The 23,976-nt window shown below is 33.3% G+C and overlaps 1 protein-coding gene across 1 annotated transcript; it reads right to left on the minus strand.

Moving 5' to 3' along the window:
* Positions 1-778: 778 nt before the first annotated feature.
* On the minus strand, positions 779-4,653 carry LOC140886883 (cytochrome P450 71AU50-like). Its single transcript, XM_073293791.1, has 2 exons — positions 3,666-4,653; positions 779-1,698 (listed from the first exon to the last, which is right to left on the minus strand). Exons 1-2 carry the CDS (start codon positions 4,557-4,559, stop codon positions 1,084-1,086), a joined length of 1,509 nt encoding a protein of 502 aa, XP_073149892.1. The 5' UTR covers positions 4,560-4,653; the 3' UTR covers positions 779-1,083.
* Positions 4,654-23,976: the final 19,323 nt, after the last annotated feature.

A 23,976-nucleotide genomic window follows, 5' to 3' on the forward strand; every position in this document is an offset into this window, starting at 1 on the left:
TTGTTAAACAAAAACTTGAAGAGATTAAATTTGTAATATAAAAAATGTATAGATTATATTAAAGAGTGAATTTTTGGGGTGATTTTTTAATTAACTATAATAATTTGATAATTAGTTAGGATAACTATATATATATGATGTAAATGATGTCATTTAGGAGCGGTATATATTTAACAATAGTTTTCATAAGATTTTTATGATGTACGTATCCAGCAGAGGAGCATTTTGCAAATAGCTCCTAACCGCTCTTAAAAGATTTTGATTGATAGAAGCAATTTATAATCACAGTTTATAGAAAATATTGTTATAAGGGAGTACTTACAAACTGTTTGTGATTTGCGATTTTATAGCAAGATTTTATACAAAACATGCGTCTAAAAAATATCCAATGTGAGGGGTTTTCATGTTCCTCTTAAAAGTTAAGTCAATAAAAACGATTGATAAGAGCGATTTATATAAAAGGACGCTAAAAATATTTGACAAGAGCTTGTTTAAAACCGCGTCTAAACATTGCAACAATAGGATCGCTGTTGTCCAAACCGCTTCTATTTGTTACCTTAATTCAAAAACATTTCAATTACCGCTCATAATCCTAAAAAAATAAATTTCAAAAAATGCTGATGATAAATCCATATGTTATATAATTTTGTTTTATTTCTGAATTTAACACTCACCAAGACGTACGAGGTTTCATGAGTGATGAGTTATTCAATAAAAATTAACAATACACTATATATCTCAACTATGTTATGAAAAAGTAAAAATTTATGGTAAAAAGTAAAAACTTCAAAACTCAAAATATATCAAACTCTACACTTTATAATATTTTTCTCTCAACTCAATTGTATTTTTCATCACAAATGAAGACCTATTTATAGATCCACATTTGAGATTAGTCCAAAAATAAATACATCATCATCTACATCATCACACACTAATTTTCCACATTTTACAACTCAATATTCAACATTCAACATTCAATATTCAACATAATATTAATAATAATAATATTTTTCTAACAAACTAGAATTTATTGTCTGTATTTTATTCCACACACCACACATTAATTCTATATATATATATTCATATATCATGCAATCGATACGTGGGAGTAACGATTAGGTGACTAGCTCTAACAGTCACCAAACCAAAGTGTTCCGACATATCCAAACTATCAGGAGACATATTATCAGGAAGATGCCAATCAAAACAATGCACCAATTGCGCCACGATCAGCTGAACCACCGTGAGGCCTAGCTGCAATCCGGGGCACCCTCTTCGACCGGTTCCGAACGGTATGAGCATATAATTATGCCCCCGGAGATCCACATCGGTCCCTTGAAATCTTTCTGGCCAAAATTTTTCAGGGTCGGTCCAAGCATCAGGATCCCTCCCGATAGCCCACACGTTCACCAAGACTCGCGATTGTTTTGGTATGTCGAATCCATCTACAACACAATCTTCCATCGCCTGATGGATTAGCAACGGGCCGACGGGGTGGAGCCTGAATGCTTCTTTCACGACAGACTCCAAGTATTTGAGTTTGTTAAGGTGGGATTCTTCTACCATTTGGTCCATACCCACGACTTCTTGCAGTTCTTTCTGAAGTTTTTGCATTACTTGAGGATGTCTGATGACTTCTGAAAGTGTCCATTCTATTGCAGCAGCTGAAGTGTCCATTCCAGCTAATAACATATCCTATATACGGGGTACAAAAATTATGGAGAATGTTGTGATATTTTAGGGGAATTTCGTCCCAATGGTAGGGGAAGAGTCCTGACTCATCAAAATATGACATTTTCATGGGAGGTCCACAAAAAAATTAGAATCTTTCGTCTTGGGTGATTCTATGCTACACCGGGTGAAACACTCCATAATTTTTTTTAGATGTTCGCGCGAACATCTTCCTAAATGACTAAAAATATCATGCTAAATGACAAAAAAAGTACAGGCGGGGTCCACATAATTTTTTTCAGAAGGATATTCGCGCGAACATCTTAATAAAAAACACAAAAAGAGTGTAACTCACTCGGTGTAGCATAGAATCACCCTTTCGTCATACGGTATCCCAATCGTAGGATCGGATTCCCCATAATTTAGATAACTTGAATTATTATAATTATAACAAATTACAAGCTCTAGATTTTGTAAACAACTGAATAATTTCATCAAAATAGTCAAAAATTAAAATTCAGTGCACCCAAAAAAAGGAAAAAAATCTATCACAAGTACATTTAGATAATATATAAAGTCCGTTCCTAAAGGCTTTAATTAATGTGAAACGTCTCACACATTAATTATAGAAATGAAATTATAATAGAAAAGAAACGCCTAGTCTAGCTATAGCTCAATGTCTACAATGGATAAATTTGTTATCCAGGTCTTAACCGTAGCTTAACGTATTATATTGTAAATTTGGAAAGTCCAATTCTAGCATAATAGCATTGATGAATTATAAGTCTAGCTAATTTAATTTATTTGATTATTTATTGGCTTAGAACTAAGCCCATGATGCATACCATGACCAAACCTGCTAATCACTCTTAAATATATAATAAATAGAGAAGCACATGTTAATATTTTCATTTCTCCTATTTGAGCTCTAGCTCATTTAATTAAAATAACATCATTACACTGTTTCTTGACTTAAGCCTGAGAGTGCCTACGTTGTGAGACCCATTTTCCACATGAGAAAAATGAAAGGTTTAAAATAAGTTATAATGAACTTCTATATCAATTTGGATTAATCATTTTTCGTAAAGAATACGAAGTAGTTGCTATAGGAGCCCATTGTGCAGCCGTGCAGACTACGTTGTATAAACTTCTACCCTCTTGACTCACCGTTTACCAATATACGAGGCCACGAGTGCATAGTAGAATAATTATAATTTAGCTTACATTAGTGTATATTTTAGCTTACACCAACTTAAAATTCGTTAGAAATGAGACTTGGACCTAACTCACCTCAAAAGCTAGCTCAAGAGTTGAGGATTTCCTTTGTTTATATAAAGGGCTTCCAAGTTATTTAGCCAACCGATGTGGGACACAAACTAAGACACCAACACACCCCTCTCACGCCCAGAAATGAAACGATTAGAGCGTGGAGATATCAACGGGTGGCCAATTATGGGCCGTCCAACACATAACGGTGGAATCTGAGCTCTGATACCATTTTAGAAATGAAACTTGGACCTAACTCACCTCAAAAGCTAGCTCAAGAGGTAAGGGTTGCCCTTATCTATATAAAGGGTTCACATGTTATTTAGTCAACCGATGTGGGACACAAATTAATACACCAACACACCCATCTAACTCACCTCAAAAGCTAGCTCAAGAGGGGAGGTTTGTCATTGTCTATTTAAAGGACTATTATTTAGCCAAGCGTGGAAATATTAAAGGGTGGTCAACTATGGGACGAGTGAAGCCAATTATGCGCCGTCCAACACATAACGGTGAAACCCGGGCTCTGATACCATGTTAGAAATGAGACACCAACAAAATTCATGAGATATAAGGGCTCCTAGCTTATTTAGCCAATCGATTGTAAGATAAAAACTAAGACACCAACAAAATTCATGAGACATATATATTAGCATGAAGCAGTTGTTCAAGTTTAAGAATATTACTCGGAAGTGGAATTCAAAGAGAAGAAAATAATAAATTACCAAGAGCACGGCTTTGACATGGCGACGATCGAATTCGAATCCGGCATTTCCAGACTCCATAATCTCCATCATCGTGTCAACGAAATCCTTCGCTTGCTTCTGATCATCCTCTAATTTCTTGTTGTTCTCCACATGTTCATCGATAATCTTCTCCAAGAAATCATCAAAAATTTTGCTCAGACCCTTCAACCTTCGAGCAGAGCCCTGTAGATCAAGAAACCTAAGATATGGGAAATAGTCCCCAATGTTAAAAGCCGCCGCCTCCTCCATCGTCGTCTTCATCACCGCTTTGAACCCTTTCTCGTTCAGATCTTTATCCTCGTACTTCTTCCCGAACACCATCAAACAGGTGATATCCGCGCTCAGATTCGCGATCCTCACGCTCATATCCACGGAACCATCCCCAGCCTGCTTCAGGGATTCGACGAAAAGGTCGACTTGGGACTTCCTCATGGGCAGAAACTGTTTGATCTTGAGATTGGTGAGCAGCTCCAGCGTGCAGAGCTTGCGCATGTTTCGCCAGTAGGGGCCGTACTTCCCGAAGACGATATTCTTCTGGCCATGGCTGAGGTAATAGGCGGCCTCGTGGTGCGGCCTGTCGCAGAAAACGTGGTCGTATGTCTTGAGAAAGAGCTCGGCGGCGGCGGGGGAGGAGACGATAATGGTGGGAATGGAGCCGAATTTGGTGTACATGATGGGGCCATGTTTTCGAGCTAAATGATATAAATCTTGGTGTGGGTTTTTGCCCAACAGATGGAAATGGCCTAAGATGGGAAGAGCTTTTGGTCCAGGAGGAAGCTGATGAGTTTTCTTCTTTTTCAAGGGGAGAATTAGTTCTTGAAGAAGATAGAGAAATAGGATTGCAGATATGGATATGATCCAAATCCAAGCCATTGAATTAAGTTTGATAGTACTGATGGATATACAAAGAGTTATAATATATATTGGACAAAATCAAAACTAATTACCTATATATATATTTATAATACAACAAAAGGGGTGGTGGTTAAATTATTTGGTTTGCATATAAATTTGAATTCAAGTAGTAGGATTCATAGCTAGTTTTATTTATGTATTAAAAAATTGTTCATGTAATTTGACTAGTCTTAATTTATAATTGATTAAAGAGCATTGCCTTTTTCTTTTTCACGTGATCTGAAATATTAAATTTTTCTTCAACCATATTCGGTGGAGATGAGATTGCATATAATATTAATTATTGTCTCGAGAATTTATACAACGGTGGATATTTATCAATATGTAAAGTTTTGTGAAGACAAAAGATCGATTCGATCCATATATACAGTGAAAAATAATATTTTTTTGTATAAAATTAATACTTTTCATAGATCGGATCGAGTAGGAGATCCATCTCACAAAATTAACCGATAAAATGATTTCACATGATTTTTTGTGTTTATCAATATATGTGAGATCTACAATTTTAAAGTGGGTTTCACATGTTGGGAGAAATACCTACTTTTACATTTATTTTTGGGCATTACCTAAGGTTGCGCTTGGATTGAAGTATTTCAAATCCATGGATTTCAAATATACTTTTGTTGTTTAGAAAAGTATCACCATAAACATCAAATCCACTTCTTCAATGTTTATATAGTATCTCATGATAATTATGATGGATTTTAAGTTCATCCAATAAAGTGGTCATTTGGAATCCATTTTAATTCATCTAACTAATATGTAAATAATCAAGTTATGAATTTAAGATGTTAACGTTAAATTCTTAATCGAAATCCATAAATTTAAAATACTTTCATCAAGCACAACCTAATAATATATAGCATGAAATGAATCTTAAATGTGAACCATAATGTATAAGAACATTAAATTCAAAAATTTTGGCTTCATAAATTGAATTATCAAGTGTCATATATAAAATAAAAAAAAACCTTCAATAAAATAGTTTTATGAGTCAAAGTTTGTGAGATATATCTCATATTTAATCTAATTCATAAAAAATATTATGTTTAATGTAAAAGACTAGTTTTCATTATAAATATAAGCGATATTACTTTTAACATAATCAATTCTATTTAAAATATTGAGTTATTGAGCTTATTATAATAATATAAATAGTTAAAGAATGGATCATTTCGTGGTCAATATTTATTTCCTCATATAAATCAATAAATAATGAAAGAGTGGGGACATGCAATTAATTTTCAGGTCAGCAGTCAACTTTGTTTGTATAAATTATCTAGAAAAGGTAAACGTACAGGTTCAATGAACTTTTAACATGCAATTATATGCGTTGCGGTCCTTGCGGACTGATTGATATATACATACATACAAACTAATGACTACGTACATGAACTGTTTAATATTTTCGAAACCTTTTTGTGATTTTTGTGAAATTAAGTTTAAAGAGAGTATGCCATAATGTTTTTTTTATATGGTTTTTTATTTGATTGAAGAATTTTCATTGTATGATATCAATGGAAAAACTTCCACGTGTAGTTTAAAGAGTAAAAATGAAATCAATAAAAAAAAAATACCAGAATAGTTTTTATTTGACCCTCCTGCTTTCAATAACTAGCTACTGTACACACATTTTGTGTATACGTGTAACATAATTATATAAATATTATGTACTGTGTATAATTTGTTCTAAAAATTTTTGATAAAAAGTTTTCTTTTTTTAATATCAAATTTAAGAACAAATTGTGGATATTAAAGTTAAAATATTTGAAGGGAAATATGGAACTAAGAAAATACTTGAAGAAAGAATTTAAAATCCATTGTTAAGCGAAAAGATCAATATAAAGTTTTTTAATGGATTAAAAAATCCTTAAAATAAATTGGTTCCACTAGAATTGATGATCTGGTTTGGAGGGAGTTGTTCCACAACAATTAGTATTGAAATTGCATAATTTGGTATGAAATGGATTTAAAATCCACTTCGTGAATTTGTAGGTCAAGGAATTTTTAATACATAATCTCAACTCCATCTGTTAATAACACGAGTGAATTTGGATTGAACCATTGAAATTCAATTAAATCCACCAAATCTCCCTAATCCAAACGCACCTTCAAAGGCCTGGACATAAAAAAATTTCCATGTCATCGTTTTCTCAGTGAGTAGTCTCTTTGAGACATCTCATAAATCTGTATATGGGAGATTGGTTAACACAACCTATATCTGCTGTAAAAAAGTAATAATTTTAATATAAAATATAATATTTTTTAATGAATTGGATCGGATAAAAAATTTATATCACAAAATTGACTAAACGAAATCACAAGACCTTTTAATAGAACGTTGTAAATTTTAAAACTGATTAACAAATCATTAATTAAATAATCAAATATATGGAGGACTTCAATCGTGTCCATGACTTTAGCGTCTTGGAAGACGATTTATTTAATAACAAAAATAAAGACTCGTGAATCATCTGCGATTTATTTGATAACGAGTAAAGAGTTGTGGATCAATAGAACTGCCATTAATTCCTTCCTATATATTTGTAATATGTTTGGCTAAAATTAATTTTTAATCTTGTATCTTTTTAATTTTGTGTTATTTTTTATTTGGTTTGTTGACATAACCCTATGGTACGTAAAGGCCACTAGCATCAAGTCGTCTCTTTGTAAAAATAACCAAAATAATGAAAAATAAAATAAAAAAGAAGGTAGATTGATACTTAAATTCGATAAACAAATGATCAAAATATCAACAAAAAAAAGAGAGACAAATATATATATATATATATATAGTTTCTTTCAAGTACCCACCTATCATGCCCACTACCATGCCCATCAATGATGTGACACTATTCTATTGAACCACATCTTTATCACATCCAATAGAATAGTGCCACATCATTGGTGGGCATCACATCCAATAGAATAGTGTCACATCATTGGTGGACATGGTAGTGGGCATGATAAGTGGGCACTTGAAAGAAATTATATATATATATATATACATATATATATATACACACACTAGAAAAATATACGTGCATTGCACGTAATTATAATTTTATTTATTGACACTGAAGTTAACAAATTTCAAATGTTTATATTTATTAAAATCACGTGTTATACTTTTTATTGGCAAATTTAAACTTTAGTCACTGTGATTCAATATCCAATTAGCAGGTGAAGCGGGAATATTATGTTTTTAATTTTTTTTTGTGATATTTTTCGGTTCTTGATTACCCTTTTTTTGTATTGATATTATATGTTTATATTTTGAGTTTAATTTATTTTTTAACTCACAACTTTAAAGAAATAACATATATTATATATTTATTGAAAAGCGAAATATATATATATATATATATATATATATATATATATATATATATTTGTTACAAACTATAGGATCAAATGATGTCTGTTATTAAAAGCTATAGTTATAACAGCGCAACTTAAATTTTTTAAATTGTACAACAGTACAAACACATGTTTCAATTAAATGAATTGGTGACACGTCAGCACCACGTCAGAAAAAAGACTAAATTGCCAAAAAAATAAAGATAGCAAACCAAAACTGAAATTTGAAAATATAAAAGACTGAAATCGCAAAGTGACAAACATACATGACAAAAAAGCAATTTTTCAAACTTTAATATGTTCTGTGCTTAATGTTTTCAATATTAATCAAATCGAGTTGTTTTAAATTTGTTATACATGTCATAAAAAATATTTATATATGGAGTGTAATAATTAATTTATAATTTCTAAGAATAGTATGTTAAATATATTATTTGAAAAAAATATGAGCAGATAAAAAAATGTGAAGAATTTTTTTTTAAAAGGATGAACAATAATACTTTAAACAAGTTAAAATTTTTTGTACTCAATATTTCAAGGATTTAAGTAACTTAAATATAAGAAAAATTTGTCTGAAATAAAAATCGATTTGAGTGTAGTGTTTTTTTCTATTTTTTGTCACGTAAATTTTTACGATTTCATAAGTATTAAATTAATTGATTATATTAGCCAACTATTATACTATAGTACAAACATCAACATGAAACTTAGTTATAATCATACTCTCTATATCTCGCTTATTTAAACTACATTTATTTTATTTTATTTAACTTTCTCAATTATATAGTAGAGTTTTCATTTTAAATATCATTTGTACTACTCTTTTACCAATTTATCCATATTAAATTTATAAAACATATAATTATTTTATTTTATTAAAATTTCACTAAATAAGGGCAAAATGAAAAATTTATTTTTCCAAATATTTTCTTAATACCTTCAATAAATAATGAACACACAATATTATATGAATTAAATATTAACAATTAATCTAACTTGAATAAATAAATTGACTAATCTATAAAATGACATGAAAAAACTTAAAAACCCTTGAAAATAACAAAAATATTAATTATTAAATGAAATAATGAGGACAAAATTGTAAATTCATTATCAAAAATGTCAAAATATAGATTTAGGACATGAATTAAATATTAACAATTAATTTACCTTGGATAAATAAATGGACACAAAAAATGATATGAATTAAATATTAAAAATTAATCTACATTGAATAAATAAATTAACTAATGTATAAAATAAATGCAAGACCTTAAAAACCTTGAAAATGACAAAAATATTAATTATTAAACGAAATAATGAGGACAAAATTATAATTGACAATTAAAACCAAATAATTAATTAAATAATGAGGGTATTGAAGGTAATTTATAATTCAAACTTGTATATTTATATAAGTACTAGAAAATGTGCACGTGCGTTGCACGTGGGGAACATACGATGGAGTAATTAAAATTCGAAACAAAATTAACAATTAAAAATTTTATTATGACGATCTCACGAGTTAATTTTGTGAGATCGATTTCTTATTTAAGACACCCATGAAAAATTATTAATTTTTATGTCAAAATTATTATTTTATTTGTAAATATATATAAGCAAGATTGATTGGTTTCAAGGATAAAGATCCGTGAGACCATCTCACAAGAGACTTATGCTAAAATTAATTAACTCAACAAAATATTACAACAATAGTATTAAATTTTTACTTATATTAATCAATTTGGACAAAACATGTGTTTTTTTTTAAGATTTGAACTACTAAATTCTTTCAAATATCTATTTTTATCGTATCATTTTCTTTTGTCATATTCTCATCATAATGATCTTTTATCATGTTTTATTAAAGTAATTTATAAATGTAAATTAGAAGAAAACATTGGTTGAAAAAAGTGATTAGAAATTTAAAATTATAAACTCTAAAAAATCATATCAAATGATATTTTATTATATTTTATTTATGTAATTTATAAATAAAAATCACAACAAAATGTTGGTTGAAAAAAATTTAATTTAAACACATAAGTTAAAATAGACGTGAAATTCTCATGCCTAAGTGTAACAGAGTTTTTTGAGTTATTCTGTCTATATTTGAGTGTTTCTAGTCATATTATCGAGGGCTAGCAAGGAGCTAGCGGTGTGCTACTGAGGTCGTAAAAAGAATGTGCTCAGTTGCGAGACTCTCGGCTTCTACGGACTAACGACAAATGAAAGATGATCCCAAATACTTAATAGTTATTGGGAGTATCTATTGAATTAATAGAGACTTTTAGATTTTAAAAAAAAAAACATAGTGATATGATGTTCACTTATGATATTTAGGCTGAGACTTTATAGACTCTGTGATAGTAAATCATTTTTTAGAGATGCATAAATATTGACTGAGATATCCAGCTGAGTGTATTTTTATATGTTGCAGTATTATATGTCATATGAGGCAAGAGTATCTTGTAATGTATGTATGAACATATGCTAATCACATTGAGTATGATATCCCTTGAGATAGTCTGTTGAGTTGGGTTGCTCAGCTCTTATTTCTTGTAACTGTGTGACACCCACTGGATCCATAAAACAGTGTGTGCGGTTATCCAGGATAGTGTATGTCCAAGATCACGGTCAGTATTTGGGGGCATCCAATGGATTTTCGGAACATCGAGCTCATACTGGGGTTCCTGCACTCTAAGCACGAGTTCTAATTTTTTAATCTCGATTTACCAAAGTAGTCATGTTTTATGCATTGCATATAAACCTGTGTACTCATATATGGCGTACTTGGCACTTTCACTCATGTCCTTCTATTATGGACGCCGCATTCGATGGTGCAACTTACAAGTTGTTCAGGAGGTGAATAAATGTTCAGTCAATTACCAAGAACTAAGAGCATAAGGCACCATTGGTTTTAATTTAAGGGTATTTCTATTTTTTATTGTAGTTCGATGGGGTTGTACAATCAATTCTAAAGATATACGTTATATTCAGCTATTTATATCATTATATGATAATATTTTAATTAAGTTAATTACATGTTTATCAAGTGATTAGTAGTGGATCCCAAACGTGAGAAACATACGTTGAAGTAATTAGAACTCGAAAAAAAAATTAAAAGAACAACTCTTGTAAGACGATGTCACAAGTTAATTTTATGAGAGATATTTTTTATTTAAGTCACACATGAAAATTTTTAATTTGTATGTCAAAATTATTATTTTTATTTGTAAATAAAAACAAAATATCGAAAATCAAACCACATGATATGGTTGATATTTTAATGGAATATATAATTTAAATATATAATTTTTCGACTGATGGCCACATGTAGAATAAAAATATTAGAACATTAGAAACTCTTAAAAAATATAAGTTTTATTTAAACATAAAAGATATTATAAAATTATGAACTTAAAAAAATACATGTCACAATGATTTTTAACATGTTTTTTTGAAGTCATTTATAAATGTAAAAAAAAATGTTGGTTTAAAAAATTTTATTTAAACATACAACTTCTAGTCAACGTCATAAGCAAAGGAATTACAGATTTTAAAAATTAGAAACTCTGAAAAAAAAACATATCAAAATGATTTGTTGTCGTATTTCATTCAAGTAATTTATAAATGTAAACCACAAAAAATATTGGTTGCAAAAATTTTTTATTTAAACACATAAGTTCAAAGAGATGCAAGATTTTCATTTTTAAGTGTACATTCAGAGGTTCTTGAGTCATTCAATCTATATTTAAGTGTTTTTATTCATATTATCGAGAATCAGCAAGGAACAAGGTGCTACCGAGGTCAAGCGAAACTGTTCTCAAGTTGCGGCATTATCGACTTATGCGGACTAACGATAGATGAAGTTTATAGTCTCAAATCCCTTTCTTAATTGTGAATTTGGGAGTAGCTATTGGATAAGAATACAATTATCTTTAGGCTACGACTTTAAACCCTGTGTTCCTAAACAAGTTGTTTAAATGTAAATAAGTACTGACTGAGATATCAAGCTGAGCATGCATATTTTTTTGTTGCATTGTTATTTGTTGCATTATTATCTGTCATATGATGCATGTTTATCCTGTAATGTTATATGTGAACATGTGTGTATCATGTTGAGCATTATAACCCTTTAAATAGCCAGTTGAGTAGGGTCGCTCAACTCTTGTTTCTTGTAACCATATGACATCAAATGGGTACATAGAGCAGCGCATGCAACTTTACCCATGACAGTTTTAGTCTAAGATCACAGTTAGTATCTGTGGCACCCATTGGATTTCGAAGTAACGTGCTCATACCGGGGATGCCTATAATTTAAGCATGAGTTCTATTTGATCCCTTTTTAGCAGAGTAATCATGCTTCATGCATTGCATGTAATTAATTTAATTCTTAAATTTTTTATTATCTTCAGCTATTTATAAGTTAATATTTTAATTAAGTTAATTACATATTTATCAAGCGATTAGTTGTCGGTTTGGGTAACAAGTATGATGATATGATAAAAATCCTATCATATCTTTATTTATATTTTAGAGATATATCAAAATACTGCATGGATATGCATAGATCTAGTTGACTTATACATTAAAATTTTATATGGACTGAGACTCTCTTTCTATAAATAAAGGGTCTCTAACCCTTATCACGAGATGTCTTTTACACGTTTTCATACGTCTCTCCTACTTTTTCTACAACTCTTTCATATGTTTTTATATATGTTTTCCTACACGTCTTACATGTTTTTTATACGCTTCCATAATTTTGTTTTATTAGAATAATATTTTATAAATTCAAACAATAAAAAATATTAATGGAAAAAAAATTTAAGCACATAATTTCTATTAGTACATCGGAGAGAGGAAAAGATGGCAAGAATGAAGATAAATATTGCATTTCGATAAAACCGATGGTGGTACGATGCTCCCTCGGAATAAGATATAAGTTATGTACTTGCTTGTCTATGTGTATTGATGTACGCGTTGCGTGTTTATATAATAATTTTTAATTAATTTGATTTATATTCAAAGAAGAGTAATATCATAGTTGTAAAAATTATCGATATACTAAACTGTAATTTAAAATTTCAAAATTAAAAATAAAAGTCTAATATCTATATAATATAAGGACGATTTTGGTAAAACTAAATATAGTGTCTAAATGACAGATTTTTTTTATGAGTAACACTCCTGTGAGATGGTCACGGTCTCATCCGTGAGACGGGTCAACCCTATCCATATTTATAATAATAAGTAATACTTTTGGCACAAAATATAATATTTTTTAATGGATAACTCATATAAAAGATCCGTCTAAAAAAATGACTTTGAGACCGTCTCATATGAGTTTTAGTCTTTTCTATATGTAGAGAAAGATTAATAATCAAGGTTTGGTCTTACTAAAAAAAATAAGTTGGTATTTTCATTACTTTTAGATCACGTTTTGGTCGATAGATTTCAAATATATATTCAGATATATTTTTGTTGTTTAGAGAAGTAAGTTCATGAATTTCAAATCTACTTTGTACATGCTTATATAATATATTTTATGTTAAATAAGATAAATTTCATATTCATCAAATAATTGTGTCATTTGAAATAATTCTAATTTGTATTATTAATATGTAAAAATATAAAGTGAGAATTTGAGATTTAATTTATTGTCTCATTATATATAATAAAACCGATCGAAATCTCTCAATTGCAAATCCAATTGAAACCTTAATTTATTATTATTATTATTATTATTATTATTATTATTATTATTATTATTATTATTATTATTATTATTATTATTATTATTATTATTATTATTATTATTTTATTTTTGGGTGAAATGATATTGGTAAATGACATGGTGTTCGGATATATGATTTGTCTGTTGCCTCGTGGAGATGTGAGAATGGATAAAACATTTAAAAACTTCTATCGTGGGAGAACCAAATTTTTACTTATTTGGAAAAGAAAATTATATATGATATTTTTTTAAAGAAATTATATATTATATTTATATGATTTAAAAAGTTGAAAAACTAAAATTAACCAAATTAAATAGACCAAATTACAGGACGATAATCCGTGAAAATGTCCGTCTTTTGAGTTCATATCATAACTTCATTTTGTTTATTATTAATAATTAATTACTAAACAAAAGGCTCGTCTGGCCAACCATAGAAGTAGAAAACGCCACCAACATTTAATTTTGACAGCTTGCAAACAAAACAATCATCCAATCTCCAAAACACAAATTAATGAACCGGTACCAACACTTTGATACCTCATTTTATTTGTCCTTCAGCATACAAAACTATCCATACGAAACGTCGATGCGCGGGAACGATTTAGAGACAACGGCAGATAGCAACCCCCGTAACCGAAGCCACCGATCCACCCCAAAGCGTGTTATCGTTGTTAGGAATTAATTCGAAATTTGAAGATCGAGAATTCACCAGGCAAACGAAACACACAGATAAGAACAATAATCCCAGAAAGCAGATAAAACTAACGCACACAGATCAATCAACCAACTCACGCGAAAGCGATTAAACGACGCAAGTATTTACGTGGTTCGGCAAAGATTTGTCTACGTCCACGAGAGAGCAACACACACACTTTTATTAATCACCAACAGAACAACCAAGCTCAAGAACAGAGCTTATTACAGAGATGGACAAAGAAAAAAAAACTCTCAAGCTAGATACAGACTCAATTCAAGCTTTTGATACTTGAATTCTTCCCGTCACAATCTTCGCTTGTTTCTCTCCTTCGAAATCTCTCTTTTCTTCTCTCAATATATTCTGAAGAATTTGATTTTTTTTTTTGTTCTCTTCGTTTCGGCCAGCTTCCATCTGCTTATATAGAGAATTAGACTGACTTTCATCTTGGGCTTTAGGTCAACAGTAACTTATGACCCAATTATAAAGTCAACATGGTCCAACCCGATAAGTCTTCATTCATCAGTTTGATCTGCCCTTGTATTTCGATCTGTATCGATCTGCCTGCAAGCGTATAGCTTCTTGGACACTTCATCTGACTTCTAACCAAGTCACAATACTCGAGCAATCTATTTGCATGAACTCATCCGAAGACTTGTCTGACCATCACATCGATCTGATCCCAGTATACGATCTGGCCATGAACTCATCTGAACACTGAGCTCATCTGATCTGTACCATTCGATCCGATCTCTTCTCTATACCCATTCAATCTGATAGAAGCATACTTCAACAATCTCCACCTTGATTCTTTCAAAAGGAATGCTGCTCTCCATCCTAGCCGCCTTGGCTAATTTCCAATCACCGCATTAACTAAGTCCAAACATTTTTTGAACTTAGCATACGGCAGTGACTTAGTCATAGCATCTGCAGGGTTTTCTTCTGATGCTATCTTCACAAGGATCACATCTCCTTTTTCAATTACATCTCTCACGAAATGCATTTTCACGTCTATGTGTTTCGATCGTTCATGATAGACTTGGTGTTTCGTCAAGTGTATTGCACTTTGATTGTCACAGTGTACTACAACTTGATCTTGTTTACACCCAACTCCGCTATCATCCCTTTTAACCACAATCCTTCCTTTATGGCCTCAGTCACAGCTATGAATTCTGCCTCAGTGGTAGAAAGAGCAACCACTGACTGTAAATTAGACTTCCAGGTGATCGCTGTGCCATAAAAGGTGAACACATAACCAGTAAACGACTTTCTCGTGTCTAAGTTCCTAGCAAAATTTGAATCCACATATCCAACTACCGGATCAATCCCATCTTACTGTTTCTCAAACTTCAATCCCAGCCCAATTGTGTTTATAAGATATCGGAGAATCCACTTCAAAGCTTCCCAATGATATGTTCCCGGATTAGCCATAAATCTTGACACTACACTGATTGCGTATGCCAGATCAGGCCTACTACACACCATTCCATATATGAGACTCCCCACTCCACTAGCATATGGAATACCAGCCATCTTCATCTTGTCTTCCTCACTTTCAGGTGAATGATTCTCAGATAGCTTCAAATGATGTCCCAGAGGGGTCAAGACAGATTTTGCATGATTCATATTATACCGCAGAACAACCTTCTTCAAATAGTTCTTCTGACTCAGATGAATCTCCTGTCTTTTTCTGTTTCTCACTATGTCCATGCACAGAATTCTCTTCGCTTCACCCAGATCTTTCATCTCAAACTCTGTGTTGAGCCGTTGTTTCAAGGATGATATCTCTGTCCTACTTTTACTTGCGATCAAGATATCATCAACGTAAATTAGTAGGTACAAGATAACCTGCCCATCATCCTTCTTCAGATAGACACATATGTCATATTGGCTTCTCACAAAACCAATATCAATCATGAACTCATCAAACCTCTTGTTCCACTGCCTAGGACTCTGCTTTAGCCCATACAATGATTTTCTCAGTAAACAGACTTTGTTTTGGGTTTTCTGATGTATGAAGCCCTTTGGTTGTTCCATATAAATGGTTTCTTCCAGGTCACCGTGTAGAAACGCAGTTTTCACATTCATCTGCTCAAGCTCCAAGTTGAGCTGGTTCACCAATGCTAACATAATCTGGATGGAACAATGTTTGCCACTGGAGAATAGACCTCATTAAAATCTATCCCTTCTACTTGACCAAAACTCTTTGCAACCAATCTTGCTTTATACTTGATCTGATCTGTACCAGGAGTTCCTTCTTTCTGTTTATAGATCCAATTGCATCCCAATGTCTTTTGATGCTTCGGTCTGTCTACTAGCTTCCAGGTTTGATTCTTCTCAAGTGAGTTCATCTCTTCATTCATAGCTTCAATCCACTTGTTTTTCTGTTTACTCACCATAGCTTCATCATAAGTATTTGGCTCTGAATACTCTACCTCCTCAGCTACTGTCAGTGCATACCAAGCCAGATCAGCTTCACCAAACCTCTTAGGAGCTCTGATCTCCCTTCTGGTTCTGTCCCTTGCAAGATTATAAGTTCTTAAGTCCTCTTTTGGATCACTCGCTGTCATATCATCATCTTGCATCTCATCTGCCTCTTTATCCGGCACAGAAGACTCCACCTCAATCGATAGTTTATCATTCACACTGATCTGACTGTCCTTTCCATCTGTATTCATTTTATATCCCAGTTTGGATTCATCAAACTTCACATCCCTGGTGTTGAAGCACTTTGGACCTCTTGACTCCAGGTTCCAAACCTTATAACCCTTCACACCATCTGGATACCCAATGAATATACATCTGACTGCCCTTGCTTCCAACTTGTCCTGTTTCAGATGAGCATATGCTAGACATCCAAATACCCTCAAGTTTGAGTAGTCTGCAGGTGTTCCACTCCACTTTTCCATTGGTGTCTTGAAACCAATCGCACTGGATGGACACCTATTGACCAAATAGCACGCAGTAGATAATGCTTCTCCCCAGAAGGACTTAGGAAGAGAAGCATTGATCAAAATACATCTGACCCTTTCCAGAAGAGTTCTGTTCATTTTCTCTGCCAGACCATTTTGCTGTGGCGTTCCTGCCACTGTTCTGTGTCTGGTAATGCCTTTCTCCTTGCATAGCTTGACAAACTTATCTGATAAGTATTCCAGCCCATTATCTGTTCTCAGGTGCTTTACTCTTCGATCACTTTTGTTCTCAACTGCCAGCAGCCATTCTCTGAACTTGTCATAAGCTTCATCCTTAGTCTTTAATATGAATATCCATACTCTCCTTGAGTAATCATCTATCAAAGACATGAAGTATCTGCCTCCACCATGAGTTTCTGTCCGAGAAGGACCCCATAGATCTGAATGAATGTAGGCCAATGGTTGCTCAGTTGTGTGACTTCCTTGACCAAACGATACTCTTTTAGATTTCCCAAGAGCACAACTATCACACAGCTCAAGTGATTCGATCTTATCTCCACCTAACAGACCCTGTTTAGACAGCTCATGTAATCCCTTCTCACTTACATGTCCAAGCCTCAGATGCCATAGCTTGGTCCTGTCTTGCTGTTCCTGAATACTTGCTGTACTTCCAATAATCGTATCACCTTGTAGTATATACAGGAGGTTCCTTTTGACAGCCTTCATCACAACAAGAGATCCTTTTGACACTGAGATACTGTCTGCTCCTGATTTGAATGAATATCCCTGAGCATCAAGCGTTCCCAATGATATCAAGTTTCTCTTCAACTCGGGCACATACCTCACCTTGGTGAGTACTCTGTCGATCCTATCATGCATCCTTATTCTGATATTTCCAGAGCCCTTTATCCTGCATGATTGATTATTCCCCAACAGTACCATGCCCTGATCTGATTCCTCCAATTTTTCAAACCAAGATCTTATAGGACACATGTGAAAGGAGCATCCTGAATCCAGTATCCACTCGTGATTTTGATCACCTTTAGAAACCTACAATACTTCTGCTGAGTCATATCCATCTGTAGCTATGGCCATAGTACCATCATCCTTGGATTTTTCCTGTTGCTTCCCTTTTCTTTCAGGACAATCTCTTCGCAGATGTCCAACCTTCTGACAGGCATAACACTTCATATTACCCAAGTTTCTGTTCTGGTATCTTCCTTGACTCTTCGATCTGGACTTTGGCCTGTATTTCCCACTGGATGTCCTCTTATCACTTCTGCCCCTCGCCGTAAGACCTTCTCCATGTGATTCAGTGTTTGTGTTCGATTTTCTCTGAAGTTCCTTGGATTGAATAGCAGACATAACTTCTTCCAATGTTATCGTCTGTTCTATTCCATATAGCAAAGCATCCCTGAAATTTTCATATGCATTAGGAAGAGAATTCAGAAGTATCAAAGCTCGATCTTCATCCTCAAGCTTTACTTCAATATTATCCAAGTCATCCAATGTCTTGGTGAATTCTTCGATCTGGTCTTCAAGTTTTTCTCATCCTTAATCACAAAGGAATACAATCTCTATTTCATGTACAGACGATTAGCCAGAGATTTCGTCATGTATAAATTTTCGAGTTTGAGCCACACCGTCGCTGCAGATTCTTCTCTGGCCACCTCCCAAAGAGGTCTATCTCCCAAACAGAGAATAATTGCACTGTGTGCTTTTTCGAGCAATTCATCCTTGTTCTTTATCTCATCGGACATCTCCTCCTTCTTCTTAAGAGCCTCCACCAATCCTTGTTGTATCAGGATTGCACACATCTTAATCCTCCAGAGTGAGAAATCGTTTTTGCCCGTAAACTTATCAATATCAGACTTCATTGATCCCACCATCTTTGCTTGGTTTCCCACAGACGGCGCCACTTGTTAGGAATCAATCCGAAATTTGAAGATCGAGAATTCACCAGGCAAACGAAACACACAGATAAGAACAATAATCCCAGAAAGCAGATAAACCAACGCACACAGATCAATCAACCAACTCACGCGAAAGCGATTAAACGACGCAAGTATTTACGTGGTTCGGCAAAGATTTGCCTACGTCCACGGGAGAGCAACACACACACTTTTATTAATCACCAACATAACAACCAAGCTCAAGAACAGAGCTTATTACAGAGATGGACAACGAAAAAAAAAACTCTCAAGCTAGATACAGACTCAATTCAAGCTTTTGATACTTGAATTCTTCCCGTCACAATCTTATCTTGTTTCTCTCCTCCGAAATCTCTCTTTTCTTCTCTCAATATATTCTGAAGAATTTGATTTTTTTTTTGTTCTCTTCGTTTCGGCCAGCTTCCATCTGCTTATATAGAGAATTAGACAGACTTTCATCTTGGGATTTAGGTCAACAGTAACTTATGACCCAATTATATAGTCAACATGGTCCAGCCCGATAAGTTTTAATTCATCAGTTTGATCTGCCCTTGTATTTCGATCTGCATCGATCTGCCTGCAAGCGTATAGCTTATTGGACACTTCATCTGACTTCTAACCGAGTCACAATACTCGAGCAATCTATCTGCATGAACTCATCCGAAGACTCGTCTGACCATCACATCGATCTGATCCCAGTATACGATATGACCATGAACACATCTGAACACTGAGCTCATCTGATCAGTACCATTTGATCCGATCTCTTCTCTATACTCATTCAATCTGATAGAAGCATACTTCAACAATCGTACATGACTATGGCACCGGGTTTCAAAAGCTTCAACAATTTCTCATGGTAATTTGCATAATTATCTTTATCAGCATCTACGAAGGAGAATTCGAAAGCCTCATGATTCACAGGCTGTATTAAAAAAACCATCAATAGGAAATAAAGGAAGAACTCTGTAAGACCAAGCGTACGTTTGCCCCCAAAACTCGCCTATGTGCATGGCAATCCGGAATTAACATATTTCTAGCTAGCTAGGTAATTAAATCTTGCAACAACTTATCAGGAACTGGAATAGCTTCGGACTCGACATAATTTATCTTGTGCTCGACCGCTGCCTTTTGAATTACTATCAATCCCATCTCATAAGTGCAAACTAAGAAACTGTACTATCCAACTCAAAAAAAATTCAATTTCAGGGAAGCCGACTCCTACCTCAGTTCTTGGATAGCTACTATCAAATTTACCAGTTGCTGAATGTTCCTTAGAAATGTAGCAATCTTCCATTTTGTTGCCAACTTGTGTTCCAGCTGTCTCTTGCTGATCATTTCCAAATAGGTCTTGAAAGTTCCGAAATGTTAAATCAACGGCGGGTACGCTGACATCATGGAAACATCGCATCTCATTACAGACCCCGAGATCTTGCATGTTTTGAAGGCAGATCTGCAGATATCAGGCATTAGAGATTCATAATAAGAGAAATGTTAAGATGGTACCATCAAAACAAAGCAGATGCATGCACTAACAAACTATGAAAACCGAACAATAAGCATGACAACACAATAGCCATGGCCAACTCCACTGGTCATGCGACGAGCAAAAATTTGAATCAATCCGTTGAAAGGGAATTGCTGCGGAAAATAACATGGGGAGCAGTTGCAGTTGCGACAGAAGAAAATACTGAAACGACCCTAACTCTATAATTAATAAATAAATATGCGGAATTTTTTTTTTTTATATACTTACTAAATAAAATATGCACATATATGCCCATACATACATGCACAGAATAAAAAGATTTAAAATAAATAAATAAATAACTTAAATAAATGACTAAAATAAATAACTTAAATAAACATTGCATTCTTTAAATAAAATAAATATCTGAGTCTAATATTGGATTAAAATACTGCATAAATAAAATGATTCGAGTTTGCATGCACTTGAAATATTTAAATAAAATATTCTTAACCACAACCACTAAAAAATAATTACAATGTGTAACATGCTGACATATTAAAAAAAAACAAGCAACGTGACTCAGACATCTATCACGGTCACGGGGATCACTGCCAGTCTGCTCATACATCCTCGCCTCCGGTGGGTACTACATCCTCCTCTACGTACTCACCTGCACCATACCAGTGTAGTGAGCCTAGAGGCCCAACATGCTAATATAACAAGGGTTTAAAATAATTTAAATCAATTTACTACTAATACATAACATATACATGAATGAGCATGCTAAAAAAAAAATATCATAACATATCATAACTTAAATTAACTTAAATATCATAATACATAAATATTGTCGAGAAAATTATTTTCTAACATCGTATGGTTGTATCAGTAGTGTAACCTTAAATCATACATCAAATACTGATCAGCGTGGAAACCAACGTACGTGGCGGTGACGAATCACCTCTTAAATTGGCAGTAAACTGCCCTTCAATAGTTCACATATGGGGACGAATCCCCCTCAAATCTCAAATTGTCACACTACTTCAACTTCCAACATAAAATATTTTCTTATTGCTCAACCTTAAACATTTAATCATACATAAAATTATTTCATGAATGCATGTACTTAAATAAAATGTGTGTCCTTCATATATATTTAATTTAATTTCATACTAACATATACATATTAAAATAACTTCAATGCATAAAAATAATTAAATATATAATCAGGACACATGCAATTTCTCATGGATTGTACTGGACTGCTGGCCCTAAACACTCAAGCCCATTTACTTAAAACTGGCCCATTAACACTGAGACTGGCCCATTAACATACTTAAGCCCAATAAAATTGTTCTAAGCCCAAATAAAATTAATTAAAGTCCAATAACACAATTCTGGCCCAATGGGCCCAAAAGCCCAAAGACCGGCCCAATAACTTTCACGGGCCCTAAAGCCCATGAAAATTATTGGACTCACTTAATTAAATCAATTTAAGCCCAAATAATTGAAATCAACCCAAAATAATTAAATGGAGCCCAATAAAATTTTAAGATTTAATTAGGCCCATTAAACCTTTAATTAAACTTAAAACTTAAAAACAAAAATACCCGAGCCCAACTAACTCAACCCGGACCCGGACCCAACTAACTTGACCCAAGACTTGACTGACCCGACCCGGACCTAACCACCCGACCCGGACCCTTCAAACCCTAAAACCCGAACTGCCCTACCCTCAACTCCTCTCGGCCGCGAGCAGCAGCCCTTCTAGGGCTGCTGTCGCCCTGCTCCGGCCGCCCCTGGCCGGAGCCCCGCAGCCCAGATGTAGCCCACGTCTGGGCGGTTCGAACCTGGCCCCTGAACCTAACCCATGCAGCCCAGCCCCTAGCCGAACCAAGCCCCTCCCGAGAACCCTAATCTGCGCACCATGGAGGGCAGTCCAACCTTTGTGGCTTTACTGGGCTCGTTTGGCTCGAACCACTTGAGCCATTCGAGTCCAGGCCACACCCACACACTCTCTGGATGCTCGACCAGCAGCCATATGCAACCACGGAAGACAAACGTGAGTATGATAATTCAAAACACAAGGGCCATGCATCTTCAACAATAAAATTCGAACCCTTTCTGAAAAAAACAACAAAATTCGATGCATACACAATCCACACAACATAATATCTGACAGGTACGAAAAAATGGAAGAAGATCATGCCTTTCACCGAAAACGAAGAGAAAAATTGAGTGTGGGACGATTCCGGGACGACGGGACGACGACAACCGACTTGGACCTTCAAAAACCGAGCTATGGAGTAGTTGGAGGCTGCTGGAAACGATGGAGAGTGATGGAGGAGAGTGGGGTGTCGGCTGGGGCTTAGGGTCGATGGGTTTGGGGTAGATTAGGTTAAGTTTTTAATAAAATAGGTTTTTAGAAAATTAAATATATTAATAAGGATTTTAATATATAAAATATATAACTTAAAAAAATCTAATTAAGAAAAGAAATCTGATAACAAAATTTAAAAAAATATAAAAATCCCAAAATATTAATTTAGGAAAATTTTAAAGATAATAAAAAGTCATTATTTTGGCTTATTTTGAATAAAAACGGACTCCTAAAATTATATAAAATTAAATACTAAAATTTTTGAGGAAATAAAACTCAAAATAATATTTTTGGGCTTTAAAAAGACTCATAAAATAATTTGAATAGAAAGTTGTCATCTCGTCCGTCCACGGTCCCTTCTACGCGATCAAAAACAATTAAATACTATAAATCATAAAAATCACTAATTATGGGTTAAATGCTTAAAAATAAATTAAATCATGCACAAATAATTCACATAATTATTTAACTCATAAATCTAAAATTTAAATAATTAAATATCCTAATTATGCATGCGGATTTACGTATTTAAAATATCGGGTGTTACAAATACGAGCCATGATGATAATTAGTGAGAGCAAGATTAAGGAGAAACTTATAAAAAAAGCATAGAAGAAGCATTCAAAACCCTTCATTAAAGTAGGCATGCAGAAGGCCGAGAGTCTAACCTAAGTTAGAAGAGTGATAGAGAAACATCTTTAAATTCAATAGAGACAATAACCTAAGTTAGAAGAATGATAAAGAAACATCTTTAAATTCAATAGAGACACTAACCCACTTTGTAAGAGAGACGGAGAAACATAGTGTATTCAGTAGGGACAAGTGAGTTTTTTCACAATTCAAAGCTGCATATTTATATATAAGATAGATATATATATATA

The sequence above is a fragment of the Henckelia pumila genome, chromosome 3 (genome assembly GCF_033568475.1).
Source record: "Henckelia pumila isolate YLH828 chromosome 3, ASM3356847v2, whole genome shotgun sequence".
Taxonomy (NCBI): domain Eukaryota; kingdom Viridiplantae; phylum Streptophyta; class Magnoliopsida; order Lamiales; family Gesneriaceae; genus Henckelia; species Henckelia pumila.

Excerpts from the sequence above, each read along its gene's own strand:
- LOC140886883 (XM_073293791.1), bottom strand. The coding sequence starts at position 4,559 with ATGGCTTGGATTTGGATCATATCCATATCTGCAATCCTATTTCTCTAT. Across the intron at positions 1,699-3,665 it reads ATGTCAAAGCCGTGCTCTTG|GATATGTTATTAGCTGGAAT; the intron begins GTAATTTATTAT and ends CCCCGTATATAG.